Source organism: Erinaceus europaeus, chromosome 17 (assembly GCF_950295315.1).
Source record: "Erinaceus europaeus chromosome 17, mEriEur2.1, whole genome shotgun sequence".
Classification (NCBI taxonomy): Eukaryota; Metazoa; Chordata; class Mammalia; order Eulipotyphla; family Erinaceidae; genus Erinaceus; species Erinaceus europaeus.
In genome coordinates this window covers 58473271-58490615 of record NC_080178.1, presented here as the reverse complement: position 1 = coordinate 58490615, position 17345 = coordinate 58473271, and the positions used below count along the sequence as shown (strand labels likewise).

Genomic DNA, 17345 nt, shown 5'->3' with positions numbered 1-17345 from the left:
TATCAATTTCTCTCTGTCTCTACCCAACAATAAATAAAAAGATTAAAAAATAACAATAAACTATTATTGTTATCTAGTTATCCTTACTATAGGAATTTCAGGGATCTTTTAATCTCCAAGAATAAATTATAGTATCTATTGAGTGTATTTGGCAAAGTTTTTTATTGTGAGTAACTAACTATTGCTCCCTTCCTGAGTATTTAAGGTGACAGAAGCAAATGTCTCCATGCTGAAGGTTCTCTACATGAGTTATGTTTATAGACTTTGAGCTCTGATTTTAGGTCTGGGGAAATATCTCTGTATAAAATTATTGTTCTGTCTGTTATTTTAAAAATGCATAAATCTATAAAATATGCACTTGCCGTGAGTATAGGTAAATCAAAAAACTAGAAGGATGTGTATCAAAATGTCTACTGTAGCTTCAGAAGGAGGTGTTATAACGAAAGAGAATATAGGTGATTTTCTTTTCTTTGTCATTTGGCTCTTTTTTTTTTGTCACCATGTATGCAATTTTTGTCAGAAGTGCAGAAAGAAAAACATTTGATGGTTACTTTAAAAAACAAAATTAAAAAAAAAATCTTCATTAAAGCTTCACTGTGCCCAACCATTTTTTGTTTTTCTTTCCTAGATATGAAGAGACAGAGGGAGAAAAGAAACAATACCAGAGCACTGAATTTACCTCCAGTGCTGTGGGGACTGGGCTCAAATTTGGGTTGTTTGCATGACTAAGTAGGCACACTATCCAGGTCAACTACCTTACTAGCTCTGACTGGTACCTTTTTAGAAGGGACACTTTTTAAAATCTACTGAAATATTTGTTCCCCAACAAGGTGTGACTATGATTTTTTTGTTGTTGTTGTTGAGTAGGTTTAGAAATAACTGCTTCTGAGTGGGTGGTCCAGGCTGTTATTTTCATGATAAATTGCTATGCCTGCGATGTTACCTTTCCAACCAAACAGAAGGCCTTACTCAGAGCACAGAGCGGTCTTCCAGACTGTCTTTTCCTACAGCTGTGTGTTTTCTGTCAAAAACAGAGCAGTAGCCACAGGAGGTAACCTGAAGGTTAAGTCCAGCCTTAGTCACTCAGAATCTGAATTTTATTTTTTGTTTATTATTATTTATTTATTTTTTCACTAGAGCACTGCTCAACTCTGGCTTATTGTGATTCTAGGGATTGAACCTGGACTTTGGAGCCTCAGGCACTGAAGTCTTTTTGCATAATCACTATATTATCTCCCCAGCCCCAGAGCCTGCATTTCTATTTAAATTTCTTTATTGGGGAATTAATGTTTTATATTCGACAGCAAATACAATAGGTTCTACATGCATAACCTTTGCCAGTTTTCCATATAACAATACAACCCCCACTAGGTTCTTTGTCATCCTTTTTAGACTTGTATTCCCCCCACTTCCACAAACCCCAGAGTCTTTTACTTTGGTGCAATATACCAATTCCAGTTCAGGTTCTGCTTGAGTTTTCTTTTCTGATGTTTTTTTTCAACTTCTGCCTGAGAGTGAGATCATCCCATATTCATCCTTCTGTTTCTGACTTAATTCACTTAACATGAATTTTTCAAGGTCCATCCAAGATCAGCTGAAAAACGGTAAAGTCACCATTTTTTATAGCTGAGTAGTATTCCATTGTGTATATATACCACAGCTTGCTCAGCCACTCATCTGTTGTTAGACACCTGGGTTGCTTCCAGGTTTTGGCTATTACAAATTGTGCTGCTAAGAACAGATGTGTACACAGATCTTTTTGGATGGGTGTGTTGGGTTCCTTAGGATCTATCCCCAGGAGAGGAATTGAGGATCATAGAATAGATCCATTTCTAGCTTTCTGAGAGTTCTCCAGACTGCTCTCCATAGAGGTTGAACCAACTGACATTCCCACCAGCAGTGCAGGAGGGTTCCTTTGACCCCACACCCTCTCCAGCATTTGCTGCTGTTACCTTTTCTGATGTATGAGATTCTCACAGGAGTGAAGTGGTATCTCATTGTTGTCTTGATTTCCATTTCTCTGATAATCAAAGGCTTGGAGCATTTTTTCATGCGTTTCTCAGCCTTTTGGATCTCTTCTATGATGAATATTCTGTCCATGACCTCTCCCCATTTTTGCATGGGGTTATTTGTTTTCTTGTTGTTGAGTTTGGCAAGCTCTTTATTTTGGTTATTATCCTCTTCTCTGATATATGTCATGTAAAGATCTTCTGCCATTCTGTGAGGGGTCTCTTGGTTTGGGTAGTGGTTTCTTTTGCTGTGCAGAAGCTTTTTAATTTGATGTAGTCCCATAGGTTTATGCTTGCCATAGTCTTCTTTGTAACTGGATTCGTTTCATTGAAGATGCCTTTAAAATTTATCCAGAAAAGAGTTCTGCCAATATTTTCCTCTAAGTATCTGATAGTTTCTGGTCTAATATTCAAGTCCTTGATCCACTTGGAATTTACTTTTGTGTTGGGTAAAATATAGTGGTTCAGTTTCATCTGCATGTTTCAACCCATTGTTTCCAACACCATTTGTTGAAGAGACTCTGTTTTCCCCATTTAATAGTCTGGGCACCTTTGTCAAAGATTAGATGTCCATAGGTGTGAGGGCTTACTTCTGGCTCTCAATTCTATCCCACTGGTCAGTGTGTCTATTCATGCTCCAGTACCAAGCAGTTTTGATGACAATGGCCATATAATACAGTTTGAGATCTGGGAGTGTGATGCCTCCAGTTCTGTCCTTTCTTCTCAAGATTGTTTTGGCAATTCTAGGTCTTTTCTGGTTCCAGATAAACATTTGTAGCATTTTTTTTTCTATTCTCCTAAAAAATGTTGTGGGAATCTTGATGAGGATAGCATTCAATTTGTATATGGCTCTGGGTAGTATATTCATTTTGATGATGTTAATTCTTCCAACCCATGAACATGGAATATCTTTCCACTTCTTTGCGTCTTTTTCAATTTCCTTGAGTAGTGACTCATAATTTTCAGTATACAAGTCTTTCACTTCCTTGGTTAGGTTTACTTCTAGGAATTTTATTGTTTTTGTTGCTATAGTAAAAGGAATCGATTTCTAGATTTCACCTTCTTCCAACTTAGTATTTGCATACAGGAATGCCACCGATATTTGCATGTTAATTTTGTAGCCTGACACCTTACTGTACTGCCTGATGATTTCCAAAAGCTTCTTGCTGTATTCCTTAGGTTTTTCTATGTATACTATCATGTCATCTGCAAATAGGGAGTTTAACTTCTTCTCTTCCAGTCTGTGTGCCTTTAATTCCTTGCTCCTGCCTGATTGCTATGGCAACAACTTCCAACACTATGTTGAATAGTAATGGTAATAGTGGGCAGCCCTGTCTAGTACCTGATCTGAGTGGAAATGCTTCCAGTTTTTCACCATTGAGTATGACGTTGGCTGTAGGTTTGCTATATGTAGACTCCACTATCTTCAGGAATAGTCCATCTATTCTCATTTTTTGTGGTGTTTTGCTAATAAAGGGATGTTGGATTTTGTCAAAGGCTTTCTCTGCATCTACTATTATGACCATGTAGTTTTTGGTCTTGCTTGTACTGATGTGGTGGATCATGTTGATTGATTTACGTATATTAAACCAACCTTGCATGCCTGGAATAAACCCCACTTGGTCATGATGAACAATCTTTTTAATATATTGCTATATACGGTTGGCTAGAATTTTGTGCAATATTTTAGCATCTATGTTCATCAGAGATATTGGTCTGTACTTTTCTTTTTTGGTTGTGTCCTTGTCTGCTTTTGGTATCAGGGTGATGTTGGCTTCATAGAAGCTGGCAGGGAGTATTCCAGTGTCTTCAATCTTCTGGAAGACTTTTAAAAGTAGAGGTATTAGTTCTTCTTTGAAAGTCTTGTAGAAGTCATTTGTAAAACCATCTGGTCCAGGTCATTTACTTTTGGGGAGGTTTTTGATAACAGTTTCAGTTTCACTAGCTGTGATGGGCCTGTTCATGTTATCTAGTTCCTCTTTACTCAGTTTTGGAAGTTGGTAGGTTTCTAGGAAATCGTCCATTTCTTCCAGGTTCTCTAGCTTGGTGGCATACAGTTGTTCATAGAAGCCTCGCATGATATGTTGAATTTCTGCGGTGTCTGTTGTGATATCTCCTCTTTCATTTACGATACGATCTATTTGGGTCTTTTCCCTTTTTGTTTCCTGAGTCTGGCTAAAGGTTTGTTGATTTTGTTCACTCTTTCCAAGAACCTACTTTTACTTCCGTTGATCTTTTGTATGGTTTTCTTATTCTCAATGTTATTTATTTCTGCCCTAACTTTAGTGATTTCTGTCCTTCTGGTTGCTTTTGGGTTCCTTTGTTCTTCTTCCTTTAGCTCTTTAAGATGTGCAGAGCCCCACCCTACTAGGGAAGGAGAGAGGCAGACTGGGAGTATGGATCGACCAGTCCAGTCAACACCCATGTTCAGCGAGGAAGCAATTACAGAAGCCAAACCTTCCACCTTCTGCAACCCTAACTACCCTGGGTCCATACTCCCAAAGGGATAGGGAATGGGAAAGCTAACATGGGATGGGATGGGTTATGGAGACCAGGTGGTGGAAATTATGTGGAGTTGTACCCCTCCTATCCTACGGTTTTGTTAATGTCTCCTTTCTTAAATAAATAAATATGTGCAATCAGGCTATTTATTTGTGCTTTTTCTTTTTTCCTAATGTGTGCTTGTATAGCTATGAAATTCCCTCTCAGTACTGCCTTAAATGTGTCTCAAATATTTTGATAGCTTGTGTCTTCATTTTCATTGAACTCTTGAAACATTCTGATGTCTTCCTTAATTTTCTCTTTGACCCAATAGTTGTTAAGGAGTGTACTGTTGAGCTTCCACATTTTGGGACTATTACTAATCTTTTGTTGATTGTTACATGTTAATTTAATTCCACTGTGGTCTGAGAAGATGCTTGGGATGATTTCAGTGCTCCTGAATTTGTTGATGCTGTATTTGTGGCCTAGCATATGGTCTATCCTTGCGAATGACCCATGTGGACTTGAGTAAAATGTGTATTCCAGTTTCTTGGTATGAATGACTCTGAAAATGTCCAGTATTTCTAGTTTATTTATGTATCTCCTCATTTACCTCCCTCATTTCTTTATTGATTTTTTTTCCTGGATCATCTGTCAAGTTGAGAGAGTGGGGTGTTGAAGTCCCCTACTATGACTGTGTTGCTGTTAATATATTGCTTTAGCTTTTTCAGTAGATGTTTGATGTATTTAGATGGCTTCTCATTGGGTATATAGATGTTAATAATTATTCAGTCCTCTTGATTGACTGATCCTCTGAACATTAAATAATGTCCATCCCTACCTTTTTAAATTGTATTTATTTTACAGTCTATCATGTCAGATATGAGAATAGCTGTTCCTGCCCCTTTTTTGTGGTCCATTGGCTTGTATGATAGTTTTCCATCCTTTCACTTTGAGTCTGTTCTTGTCTTGTTGAGTTAGGTGGGTTTCCTGTAGATAGCATATTGCTGGGTTATGTTTTCTGATCCATCTTCCTACTCTGTGCCTTTTAATAGGTGATGATTTTAGGCCATTGACGTTTATTGATATCATAGATTGAAGATATTTTAACGCCGTTATTATAGATTTTTAGAGTGTTCTGATATATGGCCTATTTATGGTGGTCTGACTGTTATAGGAGAACTTTCAGAACTTCTTTCAGGGCAGGCTTGGTGATAGTTGATTCTTTCAACTGTTGCTTGTCTGAGAAGGTTTTGATGCCTCCATCTAGTCTGAATGACTGTCTAGCAGGATACAGTATTCTTGGTTGAAAGCCTTTCTCATTGAGTACTCGATAGATATCTTGCCATTCTCTTCTGGCCTGTAGTGTCTGTGTGGAGAAGTCTGCTGCTAATCTTATGGGTTTTCTTCTGTAGGTGACTCTTTGTTTTCTCTTGTAGCCTTCAGGATCCTTTCATTATCTTTATTCCTTTCCATTCTAAATATGATGTGTCTTGTTGTCTTTAAGTCTGGGTTAATTCTTTTTGGGACCCTCTTCTTGAACCTTTATGTCTTTTATGTTGTCTAGATTAGGGAAGTTCTCAGCTATTATGGCCTGAAGAATGTTTTCTTCCCCTCTCTTTCTTCCTTCCTTTGGTAAGCCTATAATGCATATATTATTTCTTTTGAAGTCATCCCATAGGTCTCTGTTGTTGTTTTCAGTATCTCTTAATCTCTGTTTGATATCTCTTGCTGCACATTAAGCTCACACGAGGCCGAGGCATGGTGTAGATGGAAAACAGATGATACCGTTTTTGCAGTGCTAGGGATTAGTCGCCATTTTTTACAGTAATCAGATATCAGAGACATGTCTTTCGTGAGTGTTTCCTCGAGGATGTTGAACTTTGATGCCTGAGTTGCACAGCAGATGTCATCGGCGTAGATGAACTTCCTTGAAGAAGTTTCTGGGAGGTCATTGATGTAAATATTAAATATCATAGGAGCCAGAACAGAGCCCTGGGGGAGGCCACTTGAGACAAGTCTCCATCTGCTAGACTTGTCACCCAGATGCACCCGGAATCTTCTGTTTTGGAGAAGAAACGATATAGTGTTGGCCACCCATGGAGGCAGGCATCTTGAGATCTTGACTAGGAGACCGCAGTGCCAGACCGTGTCATAGGCTGCTGACTCCTGACCAAGAGATAAAGCAGGGTTGGATAGAGATAATTCAGTGGTTATGCAAAGAGACTCGGATCAGCCCCACTGCTAGGCCACCGAGGTAGAGATCTTCTCCTGAGTTTCCTGGTTAGTTCTCTGTCCCTTGGTGTTAGCACAGGTGCCCCCCTCCACTGCTCCTGCTTCTGAGGGCAGTAGCAATGGAGACTCACAGTTGCATTTGGTGAGTCTTAAGGGAGTACTCTCCTTCCTTCAGCCATCTTTTTGTTTGTGAAAGAGACTTGAGGTGCTGTCTCAACTGTTAAGGTGCTGGGCTGTTAGCAGCCACTTAATCTCTCCCTAGGCTCCTCTCTGTCCACTAGCAACAGTGATTTGGTGGTTTCCTGAAGTCGTTCTTATCCTGTCTTGTTGCAGTCCCAGGTGGTCTCCTTTGGTATTCCTAGTTGACCCAGGAGAGAAGAGGAGAGAAACACAGCTGCTGCTGGTCTGTAGCCCTGCCTCTGAAAGTCCAGAGTCTGCATTTTTAAGGAGACCAGATGTCCTCCTCCACACACAGGTTCATATAAAAAGCATTCAATAGGTCATTAAGGTACAGTTGATCCTTGAGCAATGTTAGATTTGGGAACCTACCTCTCCCCCTCCACAAATCAGAAATCGGTGTAAATTTTTCACACTTAACCACTCATCGCCTGCAAACTAGTCCAGATAGTAAGTAGTTAGTATACTTAGTGTGTTGTGTGTATTATATGCTGTATTTTCATAATGAAGTAAGCTAGGGAAAAAAATTCTGCCGAGGAAACTATAAGGCTGGGATGATAGAAGAATGACTTACACAATGGACTTTCATGCCTGAGACATCAGAAGTACCAGCTTTAATCCCTGGCATCATCCTAAACTAGAACTGAGGGGTTGAGAGGAAAAGAAATCATAAGAAAGAGAAAGTATATCTATATATTTATTAAGAAGTACCATTCAAGCCCAAGTTATTCAAAAGTCAACTGTGATTTTACTTCTTTAGAGAAGGACTTAATTTGAATTCTTTGATCCTATCCAGGAGTGAACCACATAAATTCGACTGTGAGTATTGTGACCTAGTGACTCTCTCTCCTTTTCCTAAAGGTGGCACTTAACCTCTGGCCCTGTCAGTCTTCTCTTAGGATCTCTGCTTCTCTTTGTTCTTGGATATTGTCCTCTGGATTCTCTGCTTTGTTTCTCTGACTTCTGTCTATGTTGGAGCTACAGATATGCGGTTGATAGTCTGAGCCCAGGAAATGACAGTAACCTGTGGTCCTGTGCACTGCCGGTGAATTAGCCACCGTTGTCCACAGAGCCTCACTTCTTCCTGCTTTTCTTCTATTTCTTTTAATAGCTTTCTTGAATTTTAATTGACAGACCTTGCCAGTTTTTTCCCCATGCATTACTTCACCACTCCCAGCCCAATTTTTTTTTATTCATATACAGAGAGATAGAGACAGAAAGATACCGAGAGAGAGGGAGAGAGTGCAATTGGAGCTTCCCAGTGCTATGACACTCACATGGTGCTAGGGCTTGAGCCAGGGTCACGCACATGGCAAGGTGTGTCTACTATATGTTGAGTTACCTCTCTGCCCCCCACCCCTGAGGTTTTTTTTTTTTTTTTTTTTATAAATCTAGTGTTAGACCTTGATTCATATTTGGACTGCTATTCTATAGCGGAGAGACTACTATAATGTGAATTTAAGCCAGAGGAGAAGAGACGGGTACATACTTCACTGAGTGCTTGCCTTTCATCATTTATTAATGGATAGTTTGTGTTGATGTATACCTTAGTTTTTATAATACTATATACTTGAGAGCACTGTTGGACTATTGTGATGATCTTTCTTTTTCTTTGGTTTGATAGGACAGAGAGAAATTGAGAGGGGAGGAGGATAGAGGAGAAAGACAGGTAGCTGAAGCACTGCTTGACCAGTTGTGAAGCTTCCCCACTGCAGATGGAGGTGTAGGGGCGTAAATCCAGGTCCTTGCACATGTGATGCATCCTCTCTATCAGTTGTATCACTGCTTGTTCATCAGATTTCTTAAGAACCTAAGAAAGACTGGCTAGGAGATAGCATAGTAATATGCAAAAAGATATTGTGCCTCAGGCTCTGAAGTATCAAGTTTAGTCCTCTCTACCACTGTAAGCCAGAGCTGCACAATATTCTGGTATAAATAAAAAGGAAAATAAAATATAAAGGCTTTGGTGCTCACTCTAGCATGGTTGTTCAAGGATGTGGGTGTTGGACTGTGTAAGCCCCAGCTCTCCTGTTCATGTGGGACCTTAATGCCTCTGTAGTACACTTCCCTTGAACCTCAGCATTTCCACCTGGCAAGTCACGGAGTTGATAGTGCTGTGAAGACTACTAAATGAGTTAATGATGTAGAGTGATGTGTTGGAAAAGAGTTGGGCTCTTTATTTCACCACTTGAAAGAAGTGGTGAAATAAATAATCAAGAAGACACTTGATTATTCTGGTGTGTGTGTGTATGTGTGTGTGTGTGTGTGTGTGTTAGTAGGGTAAAGGTGCTGAGGGATGGGGTGTGAGTGTGGAGAGCTATAAGTAAGTATTTTTTAAATATTTATTTATTTATTCCCTTTTGTTGCCCTTGTTTTATTGTTGTAGTTATTATGGTTATTGATGTCATCGTTGTTGGATAGGACAGAGAGAAATAAAGAGAGGGGGAGAGAAAGCTAGACACCTGTAGACTTGCTTCACTGCTTGTGAAGCGACTCCCCTGCAGGTGGGGAGCCGGGGTCTCGAACCGGCATCCTTACACTGGCCCTTGCGCTTTGTGCCATGTGTGCTTAACCTGCTGTGCTACCGCCCGACTCCCTAAGCAAGTATTAATAAGTCATAGTAGCCATGGACATGGCTTAATAGATAAAGGAGTGTGAGGTCCTGAGTTCAATCCTGGTATTCCATGTGCCACGGTGATGCTCTGGTTCTCTCTCCATCTCTCTCTCATCAATAAAGTAATAAATATTTGAAAATATAAATGAGTCATAAATAAAATGGCTATATTAAGTATGACATGGTGAATGCTGCCTAAGAGGGGAGGGAGTGTGTAGCTTGGAGACCCAGACCGCTCACAGCTCAGAATGGCACACTTACATAAAGGATGTTGAAGTGGAATGAGAATGAAGTTGTGTTGGCTGGGCAGGGCCTTCAGGGTAGCTGTCTGCATTCTGACTTTTTCTGGTACAGCAGTAGTCCCTTGTTATTTAAGGGGCTGAAGAAGTCTGAAAAGGGGAGAATGCCCCAAATTTTCTCAGGGACTTCCCGAGCACCCCATCCTCTTCTAAAGGCCACAGCCCTTCTCTGCCCATACCTTGTCGCTTGGATTTAGTTGTGCTTTAACTTGGTTGTTTCTCTGGGTCTTGTGTGCACAGATTGTTCCATTAGGAGGCTGGTTTGCAGGCAGGTGCTTACCAGATAGCAGTGCCTGCCACGTCAATACCACTGGCAGTGGAGGGATGGCTGTAACCCCCATTAGTGAGGTCCTAAAGTCTAGGATTTACGGTAGATTGAAAGAGGTCTCCTCCCTCTTTCACTCAGCCTCCCCTTCTTCCTAGGGGTGCACACTGTGTGTTCAGGCCCTGCATTCTGGGGCCCCTGGCTTGCCTGCCTGTGGATCTGTAATCTCCTTTTCATGCTCAAAGTGAACAGGATCACATGAGCCCCCTCTGACCTGACTGGTTGGAAAAATAAAGGTCACTGGGTGAAAGGAGATCCTGTCATTTACTGTCAGTGACGTGAGGAGGGGAAGAAGTCTGTGAGCAGGGAGCTGTGTCTCTCACAATGTCAGGGTCTTGGGAGGGGAGATAAAGTCGATCCCAGAGTGAGTCAGCCCTGCTGTTCCAGGGAGACAAGTCCAACCAAGCCCTTATCACTTATTCCTGCCTGTGTTTGTTTTTCAGCTGTGTAAATGAGTATGGAAGATTATGATTTCCTCTTTAAAATTGTGTTAATTGGCAACGCCGGTGTGGGGAAGACTTGCCTAGTCCGACGGTTCACTCAGGTAAGAGGTTGCAAATCTGGGGTTGGGTTTCTACGGCTGGTTTGTGGGGTTTAGGGAACTTTTGTCAGCCTCTTGCCTGCCAGTTCTTAATTTTCCCTTTATAGCCCAGGCTATAGGTTTTGTTTGTTTGGTTGTTTTTATGTGATGGCTGGGGGTGGGGATAAGGTGCTGGGCTCTAAAGCACAAGGTCTTTATTGGGGGATTAATGTTTTACAGTTGACAATAAATACAATAGTTTGTACATACATAACATTTCTCAGTTTTTCACACAACAATACAATCCCCACTAGGTCTTCTGTCATCCTGTTCCAGGACCTGTACTGCCCCCCCCCCCAAGAGTATTTTGCTTTGGTGCAATACCCCAACTCCAGCCCAAGTTCTGCTTAGTGTTTGCTCTTCTAATCTTGTTTTTCAACTTCTGCCTGTGAATGACAAAACACAGGTCTTGAGTTTGATCCTCAGCACTGCATATACAGGAAGATACTCTAGTTCTCTCTTTCATTATTAAATAAATAAATAATTCTATTTTTTTTTTTTTTTTTTTACCAGAGCACTATTCAGCTCTGGTTTATGGTGGTGTAAGGGATTGAACCTGGGACTTCAGAGCCTCAGGCATTAAAGTCTCTTTGCATTACCATTATGTTATCTACCCCTGCCCATTTTTTAAAAAAGATTATTATAAGAGAGAGTGACAGAGAGATGAGCTCTGTTCTCTGGTATATGGCTGTGGGAGGATCGAACCTGTGGTCTCAGGCATGCAAGTACTATGTTCTGATGCTCAGCTGTTTTTCCATCCCCAGACTAGAGATCTGTCATTTTTTTTTCTTCTCTTAACTGAGCTGGACCTTGAGCTTATGTGAGTCTTAACTCCCAGGATACTTATTCAGAGAGAGAGAGAAAAAGAGAGGCTCAAAGCCAGGCCACACACATGGCAAGGCACAGGCCCTACCTGGTAAGTGAGCTTCTGACCCCACACTAGAGTCTTTAAAACCTTTCACCTGCTCTGACAGCCATCACCAAACCTCCCACACATCTTGTTAGATGAAAGGGACATGTGGTTCTGCTTTCATGTGCTGTCTCAAAAACAGACTAGTAGATTAAAATGGATTCTTAGTTAATAATAACCCAAAAGACTGGGACAAATAAATCTTAACACCACCTGAAACCTAAATATTAATTTTTTTTTTTTTTACACAACTCAAATAGAAACTTAACCACACTGCCTACCTATTTCTCTCCAGTCCTTAGAGGAAACTGAGTGATTCATTCTGGTTAGAGCCAGTTAAGCTGAAATTTTTCTAAATCTCTAAGTGGGAATGAAATGAAAACAGTGAAGCAGTATTTGAACTAAGTTAAATGTTCCCTCTACATAGGATCTTTATTATATGATTAAGTACAAGTTCCCTTTGGGGCTGCTCTATTGAAAATTGCTGCCAGAGAGCACATAACTGTATATATATATATATATATCAAAAAATAATAATAATAATAATGGGGAATCTACTGAGGCTGGCCTTTTGTGTCCTCCACCCCTGGAAAAGTACAAGTGGCTTCCTTTGGAGGATTATCATGCCTGCATCTTGCCTTTTCATAAAGTCCCAGTTGGAAAGGCCAAGAGTGGCTACTGTCTGTATTGAAGCTGCTTTGGAAAGAGCACTGGGAGCAGAGTGGTCTCACAGGCCCTGATCTCAGCTCTGCTCTGGCTCATCCTGGAAACCTGGGCAAGTGTCCCTTGCAGGTCACCTCTCTGCCACCTGGGAGTGGCCTAGTGATCTCCAGGATCCCTTCTGGCTTTGATGGTCTGTAAAACTGGAGAAGAACATGGGTTACACAAAGATCAGCTTTAGGGCAGAGTGTCTTTGGAAATGTCGGATTCCTTGTAATGAGTGAACACAGATTAGAACTCATGCTCTTTCTTGAGAATTGGACTAGTGAAACCAAAAGGAACAAGCTAACATGCATCTGGACTCAGTCAGCTACTGGGGCTTCTGCTGGAAACTCCAGCTGGTTTTACTTCCACCTGACATCACTCATCTCCTCTGCTCTTGGCATGACGATGAGACTGCAGAGATGGAGCAATAGCTTTCAGATCCTTTATCAAAATTTCCTCTGGATCAGGGGAGTGGATCAGTTCATTGCATGGTAAAAGACAATGGAAAACTCAATATAAATCTTTCTAAAACAGATTTTATTACATTATTATTTAGTTTATTTAGTAACCTAAGATAGGGAGAGCATCACTCTGGCCCCCAGAATGCTGGGGATCAAACTCAGACCTCATGCTTTCAAACCCAGTGAGTGCCCTACTCATCTCCCAGGCTCGATTTCTTTTTCTTCTTTTTTTTTCTTAATATTTTTATTAATTTATTTTCATTTTGTTGTCCTTGTTGTTTCTTTATTGTTGTAGTTATTGTTGTTGTTGTTCGATAGGACAGAGAGAAATGGAGAGAGGAGGGGAAGGCAGAGAGGGGGAGAGAAAGACAGACACCTGCAATCCTGCTTCACCGCCTGTGAAGCGACTCCCCTGCAGGTGGGGAGCCGGTGGTTCGAACCGGGATCCTTACTCCGGTCCTTGCGCTTTGCGACACCTGCGCTTAACCCACTGTACTACCACCCGACTCCCCCCCCCTTTTTTTTTCTTCTTAATTGAGGCGGTTAATGCTTGACAGTGCCATCATTGACATAAGAGTTCAGTTTCACTATATACCAGGACCCTACAATCCTCTTTCTTCCCCAGAGTCCTTTGCTTTGATGCAATACATCTTTTTTGTTTTAAGATCTGTTTAATGAAGTATGTTTAATAATAATATGTTGTGTTGGGACCAGGCTTGAGACCTCACATATGCCAGTCCTGTTCTACTATGGATACCCATCTCCAGCTGCACAGAAATAAATACATTTTTTTCTTTTTTGTTTTTCCCCTCCCACCAGGATTATCACTGGAGCTTAGAAGCTCCTCAAATATACTTTTCCCAATTTTTTTTTTTTTTTTGCCTCCAGGGTTATTGCTGGGGCTCAGTGCCAGCACTAAGAATCCACTGCTCCTGGAGGCAGTTTTTCCCATTTTGTTGCCCTTGTTGTTGCCCTTGTGGTTGTTATTATTGGCATAGCTATTGTTGTTGTTATTGGATAGAATAGAGAGAAATCAAGAGAGGAGGGGAAGGCAGAGAGGAGGAGAGAAAGATAGACACCTGAAGACCTGCTTCACTGCCTGCAAAGTGACTCCTCTGCAAGGTGGGGAGCTGAGGGCTCAAACTGGGATCCTTACAACAGTCCATGCTCTTTGCGCCATGTGTGGTTTTTTTGTTTTTGTTTTTGTTTTTAAATTTATTTCATATTGGAGAATTAATGTTTTACATTCAACAGTAAATACAATAGTTTATACGTGCATAACACTCCCCAGTTTCCCATTTAACAATACAACCCCCACTATGTCATTTATCATCCTTCATGGACCTGTATTGTCCGCACCCACCCACCCCAGAGTCTTTTACTTTGGTGCAATACGCCAAATCCATTTCAGGTTCTACTTGTGTTTTCTTTTCTGTTCTTGTTTTCAACTTCTGCCTGAGAGTGAGATCATCCCATATTCATCCTTATGTTTCTTTTTTTTTTTTCCTTTGGTTTTCTTTTTTTTTAATTTTTTTTTTTTTTATTAATTAACAAAACCATAGGGTAGGAGGGGTACAACTCCACACAATTCCCACCGCCCAATCTCCATATCCCACCCCCTCCCCCGATAGCTTTCCCATTCTCTATCCCTCTGGGAGCATGGACCCAGGGTCATTGTGGGTTGCAGAAGGTAGAAGGTCTGGCTTCTGTAATTGCTTCCCCGCTGAACATGGGCGTTGACTGGTCGGTCCATACTCCCAGTCTGCCTCTCTCTTTCCCTAGTAGGGTGGGTCTCTGGGGAAGCTGAGCTCCAGGACATATTGGTGGGGTCTTCAATCCAGGGAAGTCTGGCCGGCATCTTGATGACACCTGGAACCTGGTGACTGAAAAGAGAGTTAACATACAAAGCCAAACAAATTGTTGAGCAATCATGGACCCAAAGCTTGGAAAAGTGGAGAGGAGTATTAGGCAGGTACTCACTGCAAACTCTAGTGTACTTCTGCTTTCTTACTTTGGTGCCATACTCCAAACTCAGTCAATTTCTGCTTTGCGTTTCTACCTCTTTTTTTTTTTTTTTTTTTAACATGCATAACATTCCCCAGATTCCCATTTAACAATACAACCCCCACTATTTCATTCATCATTTTTCATGGACCTGTATTCTCCCCACCCACTCACCCACCCCAGGTCTTTTACTTTGGTGTAATACTCCAATTCCATTTCAGGTTCGACTTGTGTTTTCTTTTCTAAACTTGTTTTTCAACTTCGGCCTGAGAGCGAGATCATCCCGTATTCATCCATCTGTTTCTGACTTATTTCACTCAACATGATTTTTTCAGGGTCCATCCAAGATCGGCTGAAAAAGGTGAAGTCACCATTTTTTACAGCTGAGTAGTATTCCATTGTGTATATATAACACAACTTGCTCAGCCACTCATCTGTTGTTGGACACCTGGGTTGCTTCCAGGTTTTGGCTATTACAAATTGTGCTGCCAAAAACATATGTGTACACAGATCTTTTTGGATGGCTGTGTTGGGTTCCTTAGGATATATCCCCAGGAGAGGAATTGCAGGATCATAGGGTAGGTCCATTTCTAGCCTTCTGAGAGTTCTCCAGACTGTTCTCCACAGAGGTTGGACCAATTTGCATTCCCACCAGCAGTGTAGGAGGGTTCCTTTGACCCCACACCGTCTCCAGCATTTGCTGCTGTTACCTTTTCTGATGTATGACATTCTCACAGGAGTGAAGTGATATCTCATTGTTGTCTTGATTTGCATTTCTCTGACAATCAGAGACTTGGAGCATTTTTTCATGTGTTCCTTGGCCTTTTGGATCTCTTCTGTGGTGAATATTCTGTCCAAGTCCTCCCCCCATTTTTGGATGGGGTTATTTGCTGTCTTATTGTTGAGTCTGGCAAGCTCTTTATATATGTTGGTTATTAAACTCTTATCTGATGTATGGCATGTAAAGATCTCCCATTCTGTGAGGGGTCTCTTGGTTTGGGTAGTGGTTTCTTTTGCTGTGAAGAAGCTTTTTAATTTGATGTAGTCCCATAGGTTTATACTTGCCATAGTCTTCTTTGTAATTGGATTCGTTTCATTGAAAATGTCTTTAAAATTTATGCGGATAAAAGTTCTGCCAATATTTTCCTCTAAGTATCTGATAGTTTCTGGTTTAACATCCAAGTCCTTGATCCACTTGGAATTTACTTTTGTATTTGGTGAAATACAGTAATTCAGTTTCATTCTGCTGCATGTTTCAACCCATTGTTTCCAACACCATTTGTTGAAGAGACTCTGCTTTCCCCATGTAATAGTCTGGGCCCCTTTGTCAAAGATTAGATGTCCATACGTGTGGGGCCTCATTTCTGGGCTCTCAATTCTATTCCACTGGTCAGTGTGTCTGTTCATGTTCCAGTACCAAGAAGTTTTGATGACAATGGCCCTATAATACAGTTTGAGATCTGGGAGTGTGATGCCTCCAGTTCTGTTCTTTTTTCTCAAGATTGTTTTGGCAATTCTAGGTCTTTTCTGGTTCCAGATAAACATTTGTAGCATTTTTTTCTATTCTCCTAAAAAATGTGCTTGGGATCTTGATGGGGATAGCATTAAATTTGTAGATGGCTCTGGGTAATATATTCATTTTGATGATGTTAATTCTTCCAACCCATGAACATGGAATATCTTTCCACTTCTTTGTGTCTTTTTCAATTTCTTTGAGTAGGGACTCATAATTTTCAGTATACAAGTCTTTCACTTCTTTGGTTAGGTTTACTCCTACATATTTTATTGTTTTTGTTGCTATAGTAAAAGGAACTGATTTCTGGATTTCAATTTCTTCTAACTTAGTGTTTGCATAGAGGAATGCCACTCACTTTTGAATGTTAATTTTATAGCCTGACACCTTACTGTATTGCCTGATGACTTCCAAAAGCTTCTTGCTGGATTCCTTAGGTTTTTCCATGTATACTATCATGTCATCTGCAAATAAGGAGAGTTTGACTTCTTCTCTTCCAATCTGTATGCCTTTAATTCCTTGCTCCTGCCTGATTGCTATGGCAAGAACTTCCAACACTATGTTGAATAGTAATGGTGATAGTGGGCAGCCCTGTCTAGTACCTGATCTGAGGGGAAATGCTCCCAGTTTTTCACCATTGAGTATGATGTTGGCTGTAGGTTTGCTATATATAGACTCCACTACCTTCAGGAATTTTCCATCTATTCCTATTTTTTGTAGTGTTTTGATCATAAAGGGATGTTGTATTTTGTCAAAGGCTTTCTCTGCATCTATTGATATGACCATGTGGTTTTTGGTCTTGCTTTTGTTGATGTGGTGGATCAATCACATGGATTGATTTACGTATATTAAACCAACCTTGCATGCCTGGGATAAACCCCACTTGGTCATGATGAACAATCTTTTTGATATACTGCTGTATCTGGTTGGCTAGAATTTTGTTCAATATTTTCGCATCTGTGTTCATCAGAGATATTGGTCTGTACTTTTCTTTTTTGGTTGTGTCCTTGTTTGCTTTTGGTATCAGGGTGA

General features: G+C 40.7%; 1 protein-coding gene across 3 annotated transcripts in view; it reads left to right on the top strand.

Moving 5' to 3' along the window:
- RAB30 (RAB30, member RAS oncogene family) overlaps positions 1-17345 on the top strand; it is a 110533-nt gene that overhangs the window by 67969 nt on the left and 25219 nt on the right. For 2 of the 3 annotated variants that reach the window (XM_060176758.1, XM_007537106.3), the window contains exon 2: positions 10584-10684. In XM_060176758.1, coding sequence (XP_060032741.1) covers positions 10592-10684 — 93 coding nt within the window. In that variant the 5' untranslated portion in view covers positions 10584-10591. Of the gene's footprint in view, positions 1-10462; positions 10505-10583; positions 10685-17345 lie in introns of those variants that run through there. The other variant, XM_060176757.1, reaches the window with a different exon arrangement.